We start from the raw sequence: 22,795 nt of genomic DNA on the forward strand, positions 1-22,795 counted from the left end.
TCTTTGATAGGAAGATACAATTGCTAAGATGTCATCATATTGATTTTTAAATTCAGCAAGGTGTTGAAGTTATATTAATGTTCATTAAAAAAAAAAAAAAAAAAAAGCCCAGGGCTGGCCAAATAGCTCAGCGGATTAAAGTGCTTGCAAGCAGGCACAGGGGCCAGGGTTTTGATCCCCAGGCCTGCCTTGCCAGCTCCGCTCCCTGCGGCAACCTGAGATGGCAATTGAGACTGGGCATGGTGGCACACACCAGTAATCCCAGCTTTTGGGGGGCTGTAAACAGGCAGATTACTATGAGTCTGATCAAGTAGTGAGACGTTGAACACCCTGTAGACCCTTCCCTAAAAAATACAATAATAATAATAATAATAATAATAATAATAAAAGAAAGAAAGAAAGAAAGAAAAAAAAAAAGCCCATGGGACCAGATGAGTGGCACACACTTATAATCCCAGCTGCTTTTCAGAGGCTTAAGCAGGACTGAAGGCTTGAGGAGGCCGGGGCAATTTAGCAAGATCCTGTCCCAGTAAGATGGCAAAAGGAGCTGGGGTGTAGCTGAGCGGGACAGTGCTTTCTTACATGCATAACAGTAGGGGTTCAGTGCTCAGGACTGATAAGGGAGAAGAACATGGTCTATCTAGGGACCAATCTTTTGGAAAGAAAAATAAAAGAAACTAAGCCTACAATTATATTAAAGTATATTATGAAGTTACAATTTAAAAACTGGCAAATTTATCAATGGAATGGAATAATAGAAAGTACAAAAATAGATTCAATTTACATAAGATAAAGGGTGTCCATTTATGTGATAAAGAGAATCTTTCAAATCAGTGAGAAGAGCCAGGTATGGTGGCATGCCCTTGTAATCCCAGAAACATGAGCTAGGGATAGGGAGAGTATATTCCTCATTCATTTTGTAACAGCATAGCTGTGACCCAAAACGAGTGCCACCAAGGTGTGGAGGCAAGAGTCAGCTTTATTACGCTTCCCACAGTCTGTCCCAAAGAGACCAGGCCCAAGACTCAGGGAGGGAGGTTTTTCATGGGGTAGCAAGGTGGAAGGGCAAAGGCAGAGTGCTTGTCACCTGGGGATGGGTTCTCACAGCGTGTGTCACAGTGACTGGCCATTTCTGAGCAACAGGAACTCAAGTAAACTGGAGGTTACCTGGGCAACTAACAGAAACTGAAGTGTTCTAGCTGGGAGGGGGACATTTTCTGCTATGATTTCACCTACATAAGTTGTAAGTGAATTGAATTTTTTTTTAATTTATTTTTTGTCTTTTGGAGACAGGGTCTTACTATACAGTTCTGGCTGGCCTTGCTGTCACTGTGTAGCCCAGGCTGGCCTCAAACTCGCAACAATCCTCCTGCCTCAGCCTCTCCAGTTCTGGGATTACAGGTGTGTGCCACCACACCCAGCTTGAAATTTTAAACATTTAAAAAAAAAATAGGGCTGGCCAAATAGCTCAGTGGATTAAAGTTCTTGCAAGCAGGCACAGGGACTGGGGTTCAATCCCCGGGCCTGCCGTGCCAGCCCCACTCCTGGGACATGCTGAGATGGACTGAGACTGGGTGTGGTGGTGTGCTCCTGTAATCCCAGCTCTTGGGAAGCTGTAAACAGCAGAATCACTACAAGTCTGATCTAGTAGTGAGACCCTGAACACCCTGTAGACCATTCCCTAAAATTAAAAAAAAATAAATAAATGTATAGAAGAAAGCACATATCATGAGGCTGGGAGATAGCTCAGCCTTCTAAGCACCTGCCTGGCAAGCACAAGGACCCAGGTTTAATCCTGGTGCTGCATGCCACTCTGGCCCTGTGACCAGGTGGATCTTTCTGTCTGTCCTACCTGTCATTCCTCCTCCTCTCACTCTTGTCTCCCTGAATCTCCATTTCTGGAAGAAAACTGTTGACCAGAGGTAAGCATGCTGCATGAGGACCCCTAGCTCCTGGCTAGGAAGGCGCCCGCTGGGGTTACTTATGTTCTCCCAGACACTTGGGGTGAAGCACTAAAACTCCCAAGATCTGTCAGGGGAAGATCTAAAACAGCTTGCTTGCTTGCTTGCTTGATCTCTTTCTTTCTTTCTTTCTTTCTTTCTTTCTTTCTTTCTTTCTTTCTTTCTTTCTTTCTTAATTTGCTTCTTTTCTTTGTTGCTGTTTGTTGTTTAAAGCTATCTTTTCATTTGATTCCTCAGTTGTTTCATTATCTATTAGATTTACTCCCTGATAATAATTTAAAGGTAAATCTCTAATTAAAACATTGATCAAATGTTCTCTTTGGGGCTAAGTTCCTCCCAAGAACATAGTGTCGTCTGCAGTCCCTAACAGATAACAATCACACTTTTTTAGACAGTCTCACTTTGTAGTTCAGGCTTGCCCTGAACTCACTACATAGTCCTGGCTGGCTACATAGTCCTTGAACTTGAGGCAATCTTCCTGCCTCAGCCTCCCAAGAGCTGGGATCATAGGCATGTGCCATCATGCCCAACCCAATTTTTTTGTCCAGCTTTGAGAATTTCTAAACTTTCTTTAAAGTTGAAAACATTTTCAGAAACAGAATTGTGAACCTAAAATTTTTCTCTAGCTACCACAGCATGATCTTTGAGAGTAGCCCAGGCCTGGACAGCTGGCTGGCATTACATAATATTCTGTCTCTCTCTAGCCCTCATATGCTGAGTTTGACATTAGTGGAAACGTGCTGGGTTTGATCTTCAACCAAGGCATGATCTGGTGAGTTACCCATTTCACCTGAGGATCACCTACCTATCTGGGAGTCCAAAGCTTAGAACCGGGCCTTGCCCCTCCTCCTGCTGCCCCCTGTGCTCCCTCCTTTCATGTGAAAGATAGAGTGCACGCCTGGGCGAGAGGCAGGCAGTTTCTGGCTCATGAATATGCTGCCCTGAACATAGAGATGGGGAGAGAGGAAAGGAGGGGAGAAGATGGAGAAAGAGGGAGAGGGAGAGAAGAAGAAAGAAAGGGCCAGCAGGAAAGCAGGAAAGGAGGAGGAGGGAAGGAAAAGAAAAAGAAAGAAAGAGATGAGAATGGGAGAAAAGAAAGAGGGAAAGGCAGGCACCACATGAACTAAACAACTTCCTCCTCTGGAAAGAGAGCAGGGGAGCTAAGACTTAGCCAAAGACTTGCAAGGTGCCAACGACTCCCTGCTGGTCTCTGTCCAAAAACAAGAGAGACACAGAGAATTTGGGTGCAGGGCATGTGATGTGCTGACACCTAGTGGGACAGCAGTGGGAAAATTCTGACCAGAGCCCAGATCTGTAGTGTGTCTCCTTCTCCTAAAGGTTGTGGCTCAGTGACAAACGTCCTCACTAAATGGGAGGCCCCTGCTCTTGAACCCTGCAGGGAATGCTGCTTCCTCTCATGCACAGACCCCTCCACCCCATTCCTCCCATCCTCCTTCCCTTGTCTTTCCTGCTACCGGGCCAACCAGTGTCTGGTTTTGACCTTCCAGGATGGGCTCCTTCTATGCTCCGGGGCTGGTGGGCATCAACGTCCTGCGCCTGCTGACCTCCATGTACTTGCAGTGCTGGGCTGTGATGAGCAGCAACGTGCCCCATGAGCGCGTGTTCAAGGCCTCCAGGTCCAACAACTTCTACATGGGCCTGCTGCTGTTGGTGCTGTTCCTCAGCCTCCTGCCAGTGGCCTACACCATCATGTCCCTGCCACCCTCCTTCGACTGTGGCCCATTCAGGTGCAGTACCACTGTTCGAGGGGAGGCAGTCTGTTCACAAGGCCTGGCTCAGAATTTGGGTTCTGGTTTCACATCCGCTTGTAAAAAGCCAGAGAGCTGCGGACAAATCCTCAGTGCTGTTGAGTTTTCTGCCAGAATAGAAATATTCTAGGTCTGTATTGCTCGATAGGGTAGCCACAGCTACCCATGGATCCTGGGTGCTTTAAATGAGGGACTGGGAAGCTGAATTTCTAATTTTATTTGACTATAGTTACCTTTCAATTAATTTTTAAATGACCACATGTGGCTGGTGGCTACATATTGGGTAGTGCAGTTATAAGCTTCCACCATGGTACTCTGGGATTACCAACCTGGAATTACCTTACCATAGGACATCTGGCAGGGGACGTTCTAAAGATGAAGTGGCTGTAAACTCACAAGTGCCATCCAGAGTGAGGTAGGTGCAGCTGAGGCCCTTGCCTGGGTCCCCACCCTCTGCAGAGCCCCAGCCAGCTCTGAGGGTTCAGGGTATAAGTGGAAGTAGTTTGGGAGTCTGGATAGTTTCTAAAAGGATCAGTATTAAAAAGGTAGATTGGGAAATAATGTGCATTTTCCAAGTCAGTGACCTTCTGAAAAGAAAGCCATCTACCTGCTCTATGCAAAGGGTTCTAGAGTTAGAGCAGTTCAGACACACTGTCCTTTCTATCTGCCATCTTTTCATGTGATGTACACTGGGGACCCATGAATGAAGACAACATGTGTAGCCAGTGCTCCCACCTTCACTAAGAACCTCTCCCTGCCCAAAAGTGGGGTAAGGCAGGTGCATGGGGCCTGACCTGCATTTATCCAGCTCTCAGAGAAAGTGCTTCCTCAAAACGTGCTACAAGGCCAGTCCTGCCTCCTGGCGTGAAGAGGCACAGTGGGTTGAGTATGTCTCAGCTGACAAGGGCCCTGCCTGGATACAGCCCTGTGGTTACTGAAGCCCAGGAGATGAATTCAGAGGAGCGGAGAACCACATGGGAGAAGCTCCGTGGGCTTGTTCCTGGGTAAAGATTCGAGGACCCTTTCCTTCAGGCTGCCACCTGTGTCCAACATGTGGCTGTCAGCAGACCTGGGCCATTCCTGACTCTGCACCCTTCTGCCTCCTCTGCTGCTTTATCAGCCCTGACACCTACACCCAGATCAAAGAACCTCAAACATAACTTGTGGGAAGGATAGCTTCCAGCTGTCACCTCCCTCCCATCACTCTTTGATCAAAACCCACCAACAGGTAGGCGTGGTGTTGCACGCCTGTAATCCTAGCACTAGGGAGGCTGAGGCAGTAGGATTACTGTGAGTCTGAGACCAGCCTGGGCTACAAAATAAGTTCAAGGCCAGCCTGAACTGCATAGCAAGGCCCTGTCTCAAAGAAACACACACACACACACACACACACACACACACACACACACCTCCCAGAAGAATCTTTTCTTAAGTATTTCCACTGCTGCTTTTCACTTGTTCTAGGCTCTACTCAAAGCCACTCTCTCAGTGAGGCCTTTCCTGGAGCTCCTAACTGGTCACACACACACACACACACACACACACACACACACACACACCACTTGTTTCTCCTCATTGATCTTAACATGGCATCTTTTGTTTATTTTATATATTGCCTTTTCTCCAGGCAGGACATACACTGGATGAGACCATGGGGTTTTTTTGCTTCCTTTCTCATTGCTTTACCATTTGGTTTATGGTCAATGGTCAAACCAGAAAAATTCAGTCATATGTGGAGACTCAGAGTTTGGACCAGATCAAATGCCTGCAAGGCCAGGCGGGCAACATAAATGAATGAGGAGGCAGTGCCGCACAGCATATGGTTAGAAACAGGGCTTGGCAAGTGACAGCTCCTGGGCCAAACCAGACTACCACTTATTTTTTGTAAATAAAGTTTTACTGGAACACAACACATCTGTTTAATTACATGTAATCTATGGCTGCTCTCCCATTATAACAGCAGAATTGAGCAGCTGAGCAGAGGGTCATCCGGCCCACAAAGCCTAAGTTTTTTTGGTTTTTTTTGGTGGGGGGGGAGGGTCTACAGGGTGTTCAGGGGCTCACTACTAGATCGGACTTGTAGTGATCCGCCTGTTTACAGCTTTCCAAGAGCTGGGATTACAGGCTCGTGCCACCAGGCCCTGTCTCAATTGCCATCTCAGTGCACCTTAAGGGTGGGGCTGGCACAGCAGGCCAGGGAATCAAACCCTCAGCCCCTGGGCCTGCTTATAGGCGCTTTAATCTGCTGAGCTATTCGGCTAGCCTTAAGCCTAAAATTTTATTATGTTGTCCTTTACAGAAAAAAAAAAAAAAAAAGCCACAGAATAGACTACAGCAAGCTCTGTCTTCAACGGGGGGGGGGGGTGATCTGAGGAAGATACCTAGCTCACCGTATAAGCCCAGTGCCTACAAGGTGGAGATGCTGGGGGTGTTCATCTCCCAGAGCTGTTGTGAGGATTTAGTGTGTTGCTTGTAGAGCACTTGTAGCCATGGTAAGGCTTATCTGAGAGCTTAAGCCTGAGCTCTGACCAACACTCAGGATGTACGGACTGATCAGTGACAGGGGCAGTTTCTACAACAGGTTCCATCAGGAGCATGGGTCCTCTATGACCAGACCTTCCAGAACATCACAGAAGTCTGAGCATTTATTTAAAAATACTCTGATATTTTATTATAGCCATTAATTTGAACTTTAAAACTAACTGTACTAACCTACAGAAAGCAAACCTGTGGATGTGAAGTCCACGCTGGGGAGCATTTTTCCCATTTCCTGCAGGTGTTCAGGTGTGCGAGTCTCTACGTGTCAGGATCCTGTGTCTGGCCTAAGTCTCAGCAGGATAGATGCTTAACCATGGCCTTGGGTTTTCCTCTAACCAGTGAGCCAAGAACTAGCTAGACATCTGGAGCCAGCACAGAGAAGTCCTTTGTGACATCCAGTTCGTACAGGCATGTGGATCAGTTTCGTATTAGTAGACTCACATCCACAGTAATAGCTTGATTCAAACCAACTTCCATTTGTGAACAATTTGATTTGCAAAAAGAAGTGTTTGGCAAAATTTTGCCTCTGTTCACAAACTCCACATGAGGTGTTGGATGAAACAAGACTGAGGCCATCTTCCCCACATAGATATGGATACAGCTAGCTTTCCTAGAATCAGGAATAAATTAAATTTGTGAACCGAAGCACCACTGTATTTTGAATTTCTTAGTCACTAATCCACTCTTTTTTGAGAGAAAAGCAAGATTAATCCCAGTCAACACGGAAAACAGAGAGGGACCACAGACGCCAGTCACTCAATGTGACTCACCAGGAGAAGCTGCAGAGCGTAGCCACTGATATCTTCAGATTCATTTCACTTTGTGTCTCTGAATCAAGCCTTTTTCATGTTTTACTTCTGAGGAAGATAAGATACAGTTTTGGTTTACCTTGCCTCCTTCTCTGAATTTGTTGAAATTCTACCAACAGTCCTCTCAGTTGTGCAGGAGAAGGAAAGAGGAAGAAAGGTACTAAGGACTCTGAGAACACTCAGGATGTACGGACTGATCCGTGACAGGGAGCAGCCATGGTCACATGGGGGCAGCCGAGGTATTCAGATGGCCTGGTCTGTGCTAGGCATCACATGAAGCCCACATGCAGTCCTTATGGCAGCACTGCGAGGCGGGAAGCTCTGTGTACACCCAGCTCAGCTAACTGAAGAGCATGGCAGTCAGTATTACAGGCTTTGTACATTACTGACACTTGAGCATCCCCTGTGAAACTCATGTTGGAATCCATTGCCACTGTGGGAGGTCCAGGCTTTAGGTGGTGATTGGGTTGTAAAGCAGATAATACCTTTCATAAGATCAAATCAATTCTTGCAGTAGCAAGTCAGGACTAGAGTGCAGGACTGGATTATTATTATTATTATTATTATTATTATTATTATTTGTCTTTTTGAGATAGGGTCTTGTATGCAGTTCAAGCTATCCTTGAGCTCACTCTGTAGCCCAGGCTGGTCTTAAACTCACAACGATCCTCCTGCCTCAGCCTCCCAAGTACTGGGATCATAGGCTTGTGTCACCATGCTGGGCCTGACTGGATTACTTTGAAATGGCAATTTTGTTTCAGTGCCAGGGATCAAACTCAGGACCTTGCCGGCACTTATGCCTCTGAGTTATCTCCCTGGCCCAGGACTGGATTACTTTGAGAGTCCTTTGTTAGAAAGCAAGTCTGCCCCTTGCGTTTGATCTCTTCCACACATACCTGCCTACTCTTCTAATTTCCACCAGGAGCTGAAGCAGCACAGGACCTCTTCAGATGCAGCCAGACTATCTCGGACTTCATCTCTAGAACTGTGAGCCAAAGCAAAATTTTATTCTTTATAAATTACCCAGTATCAAGAATCTTGTTATAATGGGAAATGGAAGCCAGGCGTGGTGATGCACACCTGCAACCCCAGCCCTAGTGAGGCTGAAGCAGGAAGATCTTTGTGTGCTGAGACCAGCTACAAAGTGAGTTCAAGGCCAGCCTAAACTACATAGTGAGACCTTGTCTCAAAAAAGATTATATATATATATATATATATATATATATTCATATTCATTCACACAGAGCACTCATTGATGAGAATAAGCATGTGACTCAGATCCCCTCAACCATCTCAATGGGAGCTAAGAACAGAGGTAAGATATCACAGGATTTACAGGCAGGAAACAGGTTGAAAATTTGACACAACTGGAATATCTTCAAGGAAAGGGAAGATTAATTCCAACAGCAGAGCTTCAATCCTTAAGAGCAGATCTGCAGGCACAGAGTTTGGAAACCAGATTATTCTTAAGCCTTAAGTGTGAGATAAATGGAGTTCAGTTGACTGAGCTTTGAGATTGCTCAGGACTGGCCATTCCTTCTTTCCATCTGCTCCCTTTTGGAATTGGAATCTCTGTAACTGTTATTCTATGCCTATCCCATCAATGTATTTTTGAGGCAAATAATTTTCTTTCTAGTTTCCCAGGCCCACAGCTAGAAAAGGATTTTGCCTCAAAATGGGTCAAACCTAGAATCTCATGCATCCCTGATTTGGATAGCATCAATAATGAGATGTGGAATTTTTGTTGAGGTTGTTACTGTTTTGGTACCTGGAATCGAACTCAGTCTTTGCACTTGCCAGGCAGGTGCTTGTGCTGCTGAGCTATATCCCTGGCCCACGATGGGAAATTTTTGAGCTGTTTATGTTTTGATATTTTGGACTTCAAGTCAATGCTGCAATAAGTTGAGTGAGACTTTTAAGGGTGAAGCAGTAGAATGAATATATTTTGCATGAAGGATGGATGTGAATTGTAGGGAGGCAAACAGACTACAGGAAGCTACGCAAGGTTCCCCAAGATATCCAGATCCTAATCCCTGGAAACTGCCAATGAGACCTTATCTAGAAAAGAACGTTTGCCAATCTGACTAAATTTAGGGATCTTAAGATGGGAAGCTCATCATGGCTTATCTAGATGGACACTGTTTACAAGTCTCCTTGTGGGAGGAAGGCAAAGGGAGATTCGGCTTCACAGGAGTGGACGGTCATGAGTGATGGAAGCAGAGATTTGGAATCTGCACAACTGCTTTGAAGGTGGGAGATGGGGACACAAGCCAAGGAACTCAAGGAGAGCAGCTCTAGCTGAGAACAGCAGAGAAGCCGATGTTCTTTCACAGCTTCTCCCAAGGGACAGCAGCCCTGCCAATTTGGGGGCTGGAGAGATGGCTCAGTGGAATAAGTGCGTCCTTGGCAAGTGCAAGGGCCTGAGTTCAACACCCAATTCCGAAAAAAATAAAAAAAAAATTGGTTTAAGCTCAGTGAAACTATTTCAGACTTCAGGCTTATCTTTTTTTTTTTTTTTTTTTTTTTTTTTTTTTTTTTTTTTTTTTTTTTTTTTTTTTCAGAACCAGAGATTGAACTCAGGCCCTTGCACTTGCTAGGCAAGTGCTATTCTACTGAGCCATCTCCCTGGCCCTATAGCTCATCTTCTTAAGATACCAATGTAGCAATTTGTTACAACAGCAGCTACTGGGAACTAAAACAATATCTACTTCACTGAAAAAAAAAATCCATATCCAACTTGGACTTAAAGCATATTTTAAATCCACTTTCCTTATTTTCAGATGAAGGGTACGGACTAGTGATAAAAATTACATGAAATGTCATGGTGTGGTGACATGCACTGCACCTGACACGCTGTCATATTACAGCCACACAGCTGTGGTGGTGCCGAGTGATGGGACAGATGGCCACCAGTGGCCTCAGAGGCAGCTGCTTCCCTCGCCATGATGGCACTTAGCCACAGACAAAGTATAAGGGAAGCAGTGTGGCGTGTTCAGTAAGACTTCATTTATGGACAGTTTTCTGTCCATAATTTCTTTCTTCAATTCGTATGCCTTACAAAATATATTGCTTTGATTTTTTTCAAACAACTGAAAACACAAAATTCTTTCTTAACTCTCAGGTAATATAAAAATAGGTGACAAGCTGAAGCTATCTGTGGGTCAGTATCTGTCAACCTTGATATATATTTTACACAAGAGAAAAACAAGGCTGCGGGCTGCAACATTTTAGAAGGCACTTGTAAATCGACAGCCACCTACTTGGTATTTCACATGAATCTGTGTCTTTGTCACCTAAACAACCTTCTGAGGAAAATACAATTTGTCTCAAATACTATGATGATACCATTTATACCGTATTAGCCTTATGCCATACTACACAGATCAACAGACATATGGAAGCCAGCGCAGAGAAATCTTTTTGAGAAATTTTTAATATCTCACCAAAATATCAAACCTTAGCATGTCCAATAGAACTTTCTGTAATGATGAAAATATACCACATCTGTTCTTCTATTGTAATAGCTAACAGCCACGGTACTTTTGGGTACTTGAGTGTCTGACCAAGAAATAGAATTTTTAGGGTTGGTAAGACAGCTCAGGGGACTAAGTGCCTGCTTAGGCAACCGCAGGGACTGGGGTTCGATCCCCAGTACCACACTGTGCTAGCCCTGCCCCTTAGTACACTGAGCTGGCCATGGAGACCAGCATAGGGAGGCTGAAAACAGGATTGACTATGAGTCTGAGTTGTATACTGACACCCTGTACCAAATACTTTTTTTAAAAAGAAAGAAAGGGGCCGGGAAAGTGGCTCAGTAGAATAAGCATTTCCCTGGCATCCCTGGCAAGCACAAGCACCGGTTCAATACCCGGTTCTGCCAAAAAAAAAAAAAAAAAAAGAGAGAGAGAGAGAGAATTTTCAATTTAATTTTAATTAATTTTTGTATTCTTTTTAATAGCCATACTTAACAGTGCAGCTCCAGTGGGGATAGCCAGGGAATGGAACAGGCATAAAGAGAATAAATAAATGGCTCATAGTGTCCCAAAGCTAATGAAAGGGAGAGCACGAATCTTTTTTTTTTCAAGTTTTATTTATTTATTTATTTTTTTTTGGTAGGACAGTTTCAATAATTAACACATTGTATACATTCTTCCTAGTGGTTAATTGCTGTAAAGATGCAGACATGATATCCTACTTACAAACACCATTAGAACAAATCCCTCTATTCATTAAAAGAATGTAACTGTATATCTATCCTAACCATTTGAATACACAGATACAAAATGGACATTCATCTGCATCCCCTTTTTGTTGTTAAGTTCCATTATTTGAATATTATAGGTGTGTAAACTCAGCAAAATATTCTAAAAGAGTCCAGTAGCCCATAATAGTATTGGGTCTTCTGCTTGACTGGCAATGTCAGAAATTGTTGACCTGAGTCCCCTACAGCTCAACATAACAACATGGCTTTACTTCTTATATTTCATTTTTATACTTTTCTGCTGGATGGTTAAGACCAAGGTAAAGCAGGACCTATGCAACAAGAGTTGTAGCTTTTGGGTCTGATAAGGTCAGTGAAATCCCCTCAGGATTTATCCTGAGATCCTGTACCTCAGATTGTAGAACCTTTGTCAGTGTCAGCCATGTGAATGAGTCACAGCCATTGCTTGGCCAATGGAGAGCACGAATCTTAATCAGGTAATTCAAACTCCTAAATCCATTTCTTGGCACCAAAATACCAATTAAGAGCTCCCAGCACCCAGGCATCTCTGGGCAGGCATTAGTGGAGTCATTCTTCACAATGATTCTTAGGAATTCAAAGAAAATCACAACTACTTTTGTGGATAGTAGAAGCTTACCTTGGGCAATCCAATCTCCTGCAGCTACACTGGTAGAGTGCAACTGTGGGATGTTTGAGAGGCTCCATGCAGTACCCACCACATCAACCTTCAGACACCTGTTTCCATGCCAGGGAGCCTAAAGGTAGCAGTACGTGGGTCTCCCAGTTACATCACAGGCAACTTTTTCCTTTAAAATGTATTAGAAAACCTATTCTACTTTTATTGGTTTTCCTTTGTCTTGTCTTGGTTTTGCTGAGGAAGGTGTCAAACACAGAAAGAAGATCAATATAGCTTGAGAGGTAGAAAGCTGGCAACCCAGTGTGTAGACCCCGCTGTATGCCCTTGCCAAAGTGACAGCCACTGGGGACACTGTTTATTTACAGTCCATTTAGAAAAGAGCTCAGTGCTTCCAGAAAAGCAGTGCTATGGCAGCTCTAGAGGCATGGGCGTGTGGACACAGTGGAGTATGCCACGCGAGCTTTGCAGCAGGGGGTAACGTGTCCTCTCCTCTTTCCAGTGGGAAAAACAGAATGTATGACGTCCTCCATGAGACTATTGAAAATGACTTCCCGACCTTCCTGGGCAAGATCTTTGCTTTCCTTGCCAATCCAGGACTGATCATCCCAGCCATCCTGCTGATGTTGTAAGTTAGCCAGGGCCCTGGCTCCACCTCCAGGAAACCTCCCCTTGTAGCTGAGACTTCCTGGGCAGGTCCTCCTTTTTCTTCTGTTGCTTTTTTCAGACAGTCTCACTGTGTAACTCATGCTGGCCTTGAACTCACTGTCTCCAGCCTCAGCCTCCCAAGGACTGAGATTACAGGGGTGTACCACCACACCCATCTTGGTCCTCCTTTGTCATCCTCTTAGTCCAGATTCCCAGAAGCAACCCCTGAGACATTCAGATGGAAGCAATTTATCAGCAGGGGGGTAGGAACTGAGGGAAGACCAGGACAGGAAGTGTCTGATTGCCTAGTGGAGGACTGGCTTCAAGCCTGCTTTGGACCTCGGGTAGAGAATGTGCCTCAGTTATTCCCCCAGACAGTGAAGGGTCCCATTTTCATACACCAGATCCTACTAGTCACTGACTGAGGAACACTGGAGTTGTTCAATTTTCTGGCAATTTTGGTAGAATGGCTTTGGGGTGGCCATCAGGCTAGGAGGGACAGGGGAAGCTTCCAGCACAGAGGTCAAGGTGCTGGTCACTGCAAGTCTTTCAAGGCACAGCAGAAACACGGAACCCAAGGGATGTAGGGGCCTAGAAAAGTTAAAGACAAGGGGCTGGGGAGATAGTTCAGTAGAATAAGCACTTGCCTGGCAAATGCAAGGGCCTGAGTTCAATCTCCAGTTCTGCCAAAAAAAAAAGTTAAAGACATCATATTACACAGACACTTGTTCATGGCAGTGCAACTCAAGCTAAATCTTGGAAATAGATTACAGGTCCACCAACAGATGAATTAATAAAGAAATATGGCATTTATGTACTATGAGGTACTACTCTGCCATAAAGAAGGAAAAATGTGAGGATCACCAAGAGTTCAAGGCAAGTTTGGGCTACAGAGTTAGTTCAAGGCCAACCTGGAATACATAGCAAGACATTGTCTTAAAAAATAAGAACAAAACAAAATGAAAAGACAAACTTGGTCATTTTTAGGAAAATAAAATGTACCTTGAAACCATAATGTTAAGTGAAATAAATCAGACACACACGCTCAAATACCCATGGTTTCCCTTCTATAAGAAATCCAAATTATAAATAAAGACCAAAATAAAAGATAAAGGGCCAGCCAAATAGCTCAGTGGATTGAAGCGCCTACAAGCAGGCACAGGGGGCCAGGAGTTTGATCCCTGGGCCTGCCGTGAGGCCCCACCCCGGGGCACGCTGAGACAGCAAATGAGACTGGGTGTGGTGGCCCTTACCTATAATCCCAGCTCTTGGGAGGCTGTAAACAGGAGATCACTAGAGTCCAATCTAGTAGTGAGACCCTGAACACCCTGTAGACCCTTCCCTAAAATACAAAACAACAACAACAACAACAAAACCCTACTTTAGACTAATACTGACTTAACTGTAACAGTATACAAACCTTTTTCTTATAGAACTCCATTCTCTCTCTCTCCTCTATGCTATTATTTCCATATAACTTGTATCTTGATATACTGAATGCTGGCTAAATCAGATAGGAGAAAATGCTGGACACAGTGGCACATGCCTGCAATCCCAGCACTCAGGATACTGAGACAGGAGGATCACTGTGAGCTCAAAGCCAGCCTGGGCAACCTAAGCAAATTCGAGGGCAGCCTGAACTGTGCACATGAGACCCTGCCTGGAAAACAAAACAAAAACAGACAGGAAAAAAAAAAAAAGACCTGCCTATCTTGATATCCTCTCTTATATTACCTATGTAGTTATCCTTACCCTGCTCTTGAGCTCATCATGTAGATCTGACTCTGTGACATCAAGTGTCCTTTGCATTGTAACCTGATTCTTTTCAATACTTCTTGTAAAGAAAGTCTTTTGTTGGTGAATTTTTTTATTTTTGCTTATAGTAATATCTTAATTACACCTTTCTTAAAAAAAAAAAAAAAAAAAAAGTGAGTCTTGCTACATAGTTCAGGTTGGCCCTGCACTGTGTAATCTAGGCTGGCCTCAAACTCACAGCAGTCTTCCTGGTGTAGCCTCTTGACAGCTAGGCTTACAGGCATGCACCACCCTTGGCCAACTTCACCTTCATTCCAAAGGGTGGTTCTGCTGGATGTAGAATTTGAGTTCTTTTCTCAGCACTTTAAATGCCATCTCATTGCCGTCTGGACTCCATGGTTTCTGATGAAAAAATTAACTTTAGTTAAATCTTTTTGAAAATTCCTGTGATGTGTTGCTTCTCTCTTGCATCTTAGCAGATTCTCTCCATGAATGTGGCTTTTGCCAATTTATTGTGAGTGGTCCCAGTGTAGATTCATGTGAATTATCCTGTTTAGGATATATTGTTGAGCGTCTAACAGATATTAGTATTTTTCAACTTTTAGGAGTCTGCAGTTACTACATGCTTTCTAATTCTCCTCCGCCTGCTTCCTGGGATTCCCAGTAGGTACAGATCGATGCTGTCCCACAGCTTTATTTACCTCATCCTTTTTTCTTTCTGCTCCTCAGGCTAGATAACCTTGACTGACCTATCTTCGAGTTCATTTATTCCTTCTTCTGTCAACTTGCATGTACTGTTGAGCAGCTTTAAAAGGTTTTTTTTTTTTTTCATTTTTTTTCTTTTTTCTTTTTTTTGCTGAACCAGGGATTGAACTCAGGCCCTTGCACCTGCCAGGGAAGTACTTATTCTACTGAGCCATCTCCCCAGCCTCCCTTTTTTTCCATTTTAACTACTATAATTTTCAGGTCCAGAATTTCTATTGGTTCTTTATGATGTCTCTTTATTGATATTTTTATTCAACAAAATCTCATTTTCAAACTTTTAGTTCTTTAGACATTGTTCATTGAATACATTTAACATAAATGATTTATGTGTTTTGCAGTACAGATAACACCTAGATTCCCTCAGGGATAATCTCTACTGACTACTTTTTCCTCTGTATAGATTATACTTCCTGGTTTCTTTGCATGTCTTATGTTTCATGTTAGAAACTGGACATTTTTAATAATATATAACAGTTCTCAAAACCAGATTCTATTCCCTCCCTAAGGTTCACAGTTATGGCTATTTATTGTTACTCATTTGTTTGGTGGCTTCTCTAAACTGCCTCTTTTTTCCTTGGCACCAGGGATCAAACTCAAGACCTTGTACTTACCAGGCAGGCACTTACACTGCTAAGCTATCTCCCCAACCCTCTAAACTAATTCTATAAATTGTATATTCTTTGTTTACATGGCCATTAGCAGACCACTAAGATAACTGAACACATCTAACAACTGAGCATAGTTAACTTAGTGATCAGCTAATGATTTAAGAGATGTCCTCATATGCCTTGTGCCAAAGTCTTCACATATTTGCCAAGTGGCTCTATATAAATAGATGACTTCAATTTCAACCAAGCAATCTACAACTCTACCTCAGCTCTGAATTAATAGCGGTTCAAAGTTAGCCCAAGTGGAGAGATTAGAGCCTTCTTGTCTTCCTTGAATGTGTGCACAACTATGAAAACAAATACTAAACATGCGCATGGCTCTCTACATTCTACAGGAGGGTTTCAAAGCTTTACAATGCACCAGTTGAGCATCACCTTCCCTAAGTTTTTATTAACCTGCTGTATTAGCTCCCTCGTCACTGAACACGTACAATTTGAAGGGAGATGGATGTGGCTCATGGCTTCAGTCTGTGGTTGCCTGGCTCTGAGGCAGAGCCACCAGGGGAGGATGTAGTGAGCACAAGCACTCAGTTCACAGTGGCCTGGGAGGCAGAGCAGGCGGCTGTGATGGAGAAAGGGGTGGGGGCCAGGCACAGGCCCCAGGGCCACACCTCCACGGCCCATCCAAAACACTCACAGTGTGTTCCACTGATCCCTGTGTGATCCTAACGCCAATTAATTTGGCATCCAAGTAGCATTTTCCCCAGCTATTTCAACATCTCATACAACCATGCTATGCAACAACTGCCTCCCTCGTAATTGACAAACACTCTCAGAGAAAATGCTGTTCACGTTGGATGGGATCTTAATGTGATCAAAGAAAGAGTGCTTAGGAATGGCATCTCCCAAGGAACCACCACTGGATAAACCAAGCAATGGCAATTATTTGGGAATCAGGATTTGAAAGACCTTTAACCCCATTCCTCTCCCTCCACTGACTGCCAACATCCTGGTTTTCACTGTGATTTTGGACTATTGGTTTTTAAACGTATTGCAGAACTGAGTAGGAGAGGTGGAATAAAGCTACTTAATCTTACAAAGCTCACTGTTCTAAGATTCTGCTGTTTTCCTTGAAAAGACACTGAAAACCTTTGGCTAATTTTCAAGTTCTGAAAAAGTTGATTCCAACCATTTTGCCAGAGTCCTCATTGCTTTTATGGAAGACAGAATTTTCAGAGGCACTTCCTGTGGCAGTCTTGCTAATATTTGGGCTAAACTTAGCCTTGCGTGGTCTGTAAAGCTTTTATTAAAATCTTTCCTTTGAGCATCTGTCAGTCATGTCTCTCTGTTTCTATTTGTAAATTCTATTGGCGGAACTGGGGATTGAACTCAGGCCCTTGCGCTTGCCAGGGAAGCACTTATTCCACTGAGCCATCTCCCCGGCTCTATTTGTAAATTCTAAATAGTCTCTGATGCCCCTCATCAGAGCCCCCTTCAAGTCAGGATGGTCAATGGTGCTGGCCTTCCTATGTCTGTGGTCATTTCCTCCTCCAGGGCTGCTGGCCTGGAAGGGAACTGAAACTCCTCCCTCAGGAAGGACCTCTCCTTGCTCACCCTCTCCAGCTCTCAGGAGGAAATTCCAGTGCCCAATGACACAGATGTAGAATCCTTTCATTTGTTGATCCATTCAGCGACACCCACTTCTGTATTCTGCCCCAACTGTCATGCCAACAGCAAAGGTACACATTTTTTTTTAAAGAGGAAAAGTTAGGGCCAACTAAATAGCTCAGGGGATTAAAGCGCCTGCAAGCAGGCACAGAGGCCAGGGGTTCGATCCCTGGGCCTGCCATGCCAGCCGCACCCCTAGGGCATGCTGAGACAGCAATTGAGAATGGGTGTGGTGGTATGTGTCTGTAATCCCAGCTCTTGGGAGGATGTAAACAGGTGGATCACTACCAGTCTGATCTATCAGTGAGAGCCTGAACACCCTGTAGGCCCTTCCTTAAAATAAAAAAAAAAAAAGAAGAAAGGTTTATTTTTGTGGTTAGCTCAGCCCACCCTGGGGGCAGGGCTGGAATGGCATGTGGTGCCAGGGATCTAACCAATCCCCATGCTTTGCCTAAACTTGCTTAAGCAGGTGCTTTAGACCACTGAGCTATCTCGCTGTCCCCCCTTTTTAAACCACATTCACGTTGCATCCTTGGTTTCAAATCCCTCTGCTTCTAATCCTGGTATGATGGAGATGACGTCACAGTGACCATAGTCTGCCTTGTGACCTGAGGAAATTAAGGAACTCAGACACCAAACCTGACTCTGGCAGGCAGCAAGGAAAAATGCTAAATCTGGAAATGACCTTAGGAAGGCAGCCACCACTGAGGACTTCAGCTGCCATTTGTTGGGTTATTGCCAGCAAGACAAATCACCTCTTTGTCCCCTAATTTCACTCTATTCAATGGGTTATCTAGGGAAGATGGAGCGGACTGGCACAGTAGAGGCTATGCAACAAATCTTGGTCCTGTCATCTGCTTTCCCTGCCCTCTTCTCCTTTCCCACCATCCTGTTTTGAGAGGCCCATGCAACAGCTCAGACCTACACTCTGCCTTCGAGACAAAGCACCACCTCTTCTCTAGTCATAGATGATCTAGCCCTGAAGGGGAGGCTCAGAAGATCCAAGAGGAAACAGCTGCGACTTGAAGTCATGGAGGAAAGTGACTAAGAGGGACCTAAAACAGGCAGGCTACAGTGGTGGGGCAGCCAACCCAGGCAGAATTCTGGCTTCTGTACCCTCCCCTCTCAGATGGTACAGTTCATATCTTTGCCCCAGATCACAGGTCCTATAGGAGGGAAGCCCAGGTTGCAGCTTCAGAGGACACAAATCACCTAGTCAGTCAATGGCCCTGGACTCAAAAACTCAGGTCAGAGCCAGACATTCCAGTGTGACCTGGGCAGACGACCGTCAGGGCATCTGCAGTTGCATCTCTTGGAGATAAGAAGCTTAAGTTTCTGTCTTCTCTCTGGACTTGAAGACTGTTGTTTGGCTTCAAATGTGGGCTCCAAGGAGTTCTAACAGGTGGGCTGGACTTGGACAAGTTATACCTCTGTGAGTCCCAGGGTACTTCTCTGTAAACACGTGAGTCCCCCGTTTCACCTCACAGAGTCATCAATCAACCCATGAGATAGGTGTGTGCATGCACATAGAACAGTGCCTACGCACGGAGCAAGTGCCCATCACCAGCTTCTTCCACAAACAGGAAACCCCACCACTCTCCTGCTTCTTTAGCTTTCACACAAGAACAGCAGCTCCTTTTGCCAGCTTTTACTGTGCACTCTGAGTGCAGGAGATGTGTACACTATGGCTTCACTCAGTGAAACAGAGAAGCAGGGAGGTTCAGGGCCATGTTAAAAGAACAAGGAGGGTAGAATCGCCTCCTTCTTGCCCAGAGGCAAAGCCTTCCCTCCTATTCCAGGGACTCAACTTTGATTCCCCAGCATAGGCATCCAGCTCTTAGCACTTTCCAACATCCCCCACCACAGGAGGCCTGCTTGTCTCTTGCAGCCTGGCAATCTACTACCTGAACTCTGTTTCCAAAAGTCTTTCCAGAGCTAATGCCCAGCTGAGGAAGAAAATCCAAGTGGTAAGTCAGGAGTTTCATCTTGAAGGGTGAGAGAATGTCATGATTTTGGGGTGCTGTGCTTTGTCTTGTTTTGTTTCCAATTTTCTCTGTGATCCTGCTATATTACCTCTGAATGGCTTTCTTCTAAACTGAACTCAAAAATATATGCACAGGTGCTGGGGAGATAGCTCAGTAGAATAAGCGCTTGCCTGGCAAGCGCAAGGGCAAGGGCCTGAGTTCAATCCCTGGTTCCGGGGAGGGGGGGGAATATATATATATATATATATATGCATTATGGGAAGTATCCTTATGAGAGTCAGCTCTATGCATTTGAGACTATTTGAAGGTATATAACAATGACAATTTTTAAGAGGTAGCTAAAGAAGAGAAAGAGAGTCGAGTGCTCTTTCCCGCCACACACACCATCACTCTGTCTTGCTGCTGGGTTCCCACCATAATTAGTTCTGGACATTTCACTAGGCTTCTGCCCAGATATAGAAAATCATGGAAATGGAGAGGGAGCTAGCTGTTCCTTTCAATGCTATGCAGATTTGGGGCCTCGGGTGTGCTTTGCAGTTAGCTGTGAGGAGCAGTAACAGACGGTTGAGGGTAATCAGCAGGAACGGAAAACAATCTTGCTCTCCACACTCGCCATCGCATTTCTGAGCCTCAGGTACCCCCCACCCCTGACCAGAACCTGCTTTTCATTTTTTCCTGCAGCTCCGAGAAGTTGAGAAGAGCCACAAATCTGTCAAAAACAGAGCCACAGACAGAGATTCAGGGGACACACCCCAAAGCAGCTCCAAAACTGGCACCCAGCTGCAAATCACCAAGGCAGGTAAATGCTTTATCATGATGTTCCTACAGGGCTACCTGGAAAGATATAAAGAGTGTATGATGTGAAGTCAGACTGATTTGAGGTTGAAATCAGAATACTGACAATTATAGGCAGATGAAGCTGGGCAGTCAATACAGAGCTAGCACAGCCCCTACCCCAGGAAGCGGTAAGGAGAGGGAACTCTGCAGGTACAGTGCCTGACAGAGCCATTAACAAAGGACAAATCAATGGATCCCAGCAGGTGGAAGTAGTTTGTATTCCATAAAAAAAAGCACTAGACTATCTAGACTAAGAGTGAGAAAAGATCACATAAAAAGTTCCTAAAAGAGCTGGGCTTGGTGATGTATACCTGTAATCCTAGCACTCAGGAGGCTGAGGCAGGAGAATACCAGGAGTTTAAGGTTAACCTAAACTACTGAAATCCAACCTCAAAAAAAAGAAAGTTCTGAAAGTGAAAAAGTGTCACAGTAGACTGGCTCCAACTTGAGCATGAGGAAAGGTCAAGTTGAAAGAGACAATCCCTGAGGTGACACTACTTTCCTAGGATTGTCTCTATTTCAAAGTGTCAGTGTGTAGTAATGTGGGCCTTGGATGTGAGAACTGAAGGAGATGCACAAGAAATGACTGATATTTTAAGAATTAGAAAATTTTTATCTATTAGTGTCCCAATTTCTTAGCAATTGCACTTTAATTTATTCTTCAATAATTTTCTAAGTATTAGCTAAAATGGTTCTAGCTGCTGCAACAGGCCCAAAATAGATAAAGACCTAGACACAGTACAAGTTTGCATCTAACTCAGCATAAAGTCCAAATTCAGTGTTTCTGCTGATGGCCACAGCAGAGACGTGGGAACCCTGACTCCTCTCAGCCCAGGGCTCTGTCCGCAGGGGAGCTATGCGAGGCACACCTGTGCACAAGGGGCACACAGTCCATTTCTGTGCCCCAAAGGAACAGGAGCTGAGTGTGGTGATGAGCAGGCCAATCACTGTCCTTAGCTCAGCTAGGGGAAGGGGAGGAGACCAGCGAATGAGCGCCAGGTAATGCATGCAATGCCGAAGCTGCGCCACTTCTTCCCTTCCACACCATACCTGGCCCAGTGGTCACAATGGGAGGCTGCCGTTCCTTTGTCTCTGTTTCATACCCCAGAAAACCTAGGAGCTCTAGCCTAGGGCTAGAGTATTAGAAATCTATCTCTCCAGCAAGCAGACCACAATCCTCCAGCAGACGTTTATGCAGATGCCAGGCCAAGGTAGCTCCAAGCCTCAGAAGGCAACCTGACAGCTCCAACAACACCAAACAGGAATAAAATCTATAGACAGCACAGGGCAGCTTTAGGGGGCTGTTCTAATTTAGGCTAACAGAATCTCCCACACCCATGTTCTTGTCTTTATTTCTCAGAGCCCACATCTCATTCTGCTAGCCAAAGCCAGGCCCTGGACAAGAAGGCACGGGGTGCTGGGCCCTCCAGCCCTGCCAGTGGGACCCTGCTGCCTGCCTCCCAGCACCTTTCTGGATCTCAGCCTCCCAGAGTCGGACCCGATTCTGGCAAAGCCCTGTCTCACACTCATCCCTGGAGGTCAGCCTCGGGAAAGCACGTGCAGAGGCCTCCTCACTGATTGCTGGACTCAAAGGAGCCCCCGTCTAGCAGCTGAGGCTTGGGCCCACCCTTTCACATATTCCCAAACTGGTGTCCTCTTTCTGATCACACACATGCATACTCTCCTTCTCTCATTTAACATGGGAACTGTGCTTAGTCTCGGGCTCTTGCTGGCAACCAAGAGGAGGACAATGGTTTCCCCTGCCTTCCAGGAGAAGTGGTGCCTTCCTGCACTGTCCCCCCAGTATCTTGGTCTGGGCACCTCTGGGCCTCACCTGGTAGTGAATTCCCTGGGCTTGAGACTTGGGGAGGAGAAATGGGACCATGACTGCCCTCAGAGACTTTTCTTCATGGTACACATATTAGGACTCAGATTTCTGCAGCTCCACTAACTTGGAGGAAGATGCACAGAGGCCTATGATTATGACCACAACCTCCATCCAAAGGAGGTAAAGTGACTTAAATGAAAGACCCTAGAAGCAAATGAAAATAAAGGTAAATGACCCAAAATCTAGTCATGGTGAATAAGAAGAGTGGAGATAGCCCCTGCACCTAGCCTGAGGAAAGACGGTGCCAACTAAACACACAAAAAGTACAATGGATGGTTTGGTACTTTTTCATAGGTTACAATGCAGAGCCTTTGTGAAGAATGCCTCCTGGTAGGCATTACATCAGGGAGGCCAGACTATTAAGGAGGCTGTGCCATCAGGGGCAAAGGCTTATGGCACAGTGGGAGTCACAGTCTAGGACTCTCCAGTGGCCCAGGTATCCTGCACATAGGTGCTTCCTTTCATCTACTTTGAGCTACCTGATAGGCAAGCTGTGTGACTTCAGAAGCAAAGGACCATCTCACGCCCTATCTCTGAGGGCATGAAAAGGGTGTCTTGGGCCAGGGATGTAGCTCAGTGGCACAACACAAGTGCCTAGCAAGCACAAGATCCTCAGTTCAATTCCCAGTACCAAAGAGTAAAAAAAAGGAGTCTTCTCCTTCAGTCAGACATCTCTACTGTTAACCCTACCAGGTCCCCAAGAGCTCT

General features: G+C 45.0%; 1 protein-coding gene across 1 annotated transcript in view; it reads left to right on the forward strand.

The window, feature by feature from the left end:
• Tmc2 (transmembrane channel like 2) overlaps positions 1–21,777 on the forward strand; it is an 83,400-nt gene extending 61,623 nt beyond the window's left edge. The window contains exons 14-19 of the mRNA XM_004634315.1: positions 2,666–2,733; positions 3,470–3,709; positions 12,436–12,561; positions 19,266–19,344; positions 20,044–20,161; positions 21,560–21,777. Coding sequence (XP_004634372.1) covers positions 2,666–2,733; positions 3,470–3,709; positions 12,436–12,561; positions 19,266–19,344; positions 20,044–20,161; positions 21,560–21,777 — 849 coding nt within the window. The remainder of the gene's footprint in view (positions 1–2,665; positions 2,734–3,469; positions 3,710–12,435; positions 12,562–19,265; positions 19,345–20,043; positions 20,162–21,559) is intronic.
• The last annotated feature ends 1,018 nt before the right edge of the window (positions 21,778–22,795 follow it).

This window comes from Octodon degus, unplaced genomic scaffold (assembly GCF_000260255.1).
Source record: "Octodon degus isolate 3935 unplaced genomic scaffold, OctDeg1.0 scaffold00060, whole genome shotgun sequence".
NCBI classification, from domain to species: Eukaryota; Metazoa; Chordata; class Mammalia; order Rodentia; family Octodontidae; genus Octodon; species Octodon degus.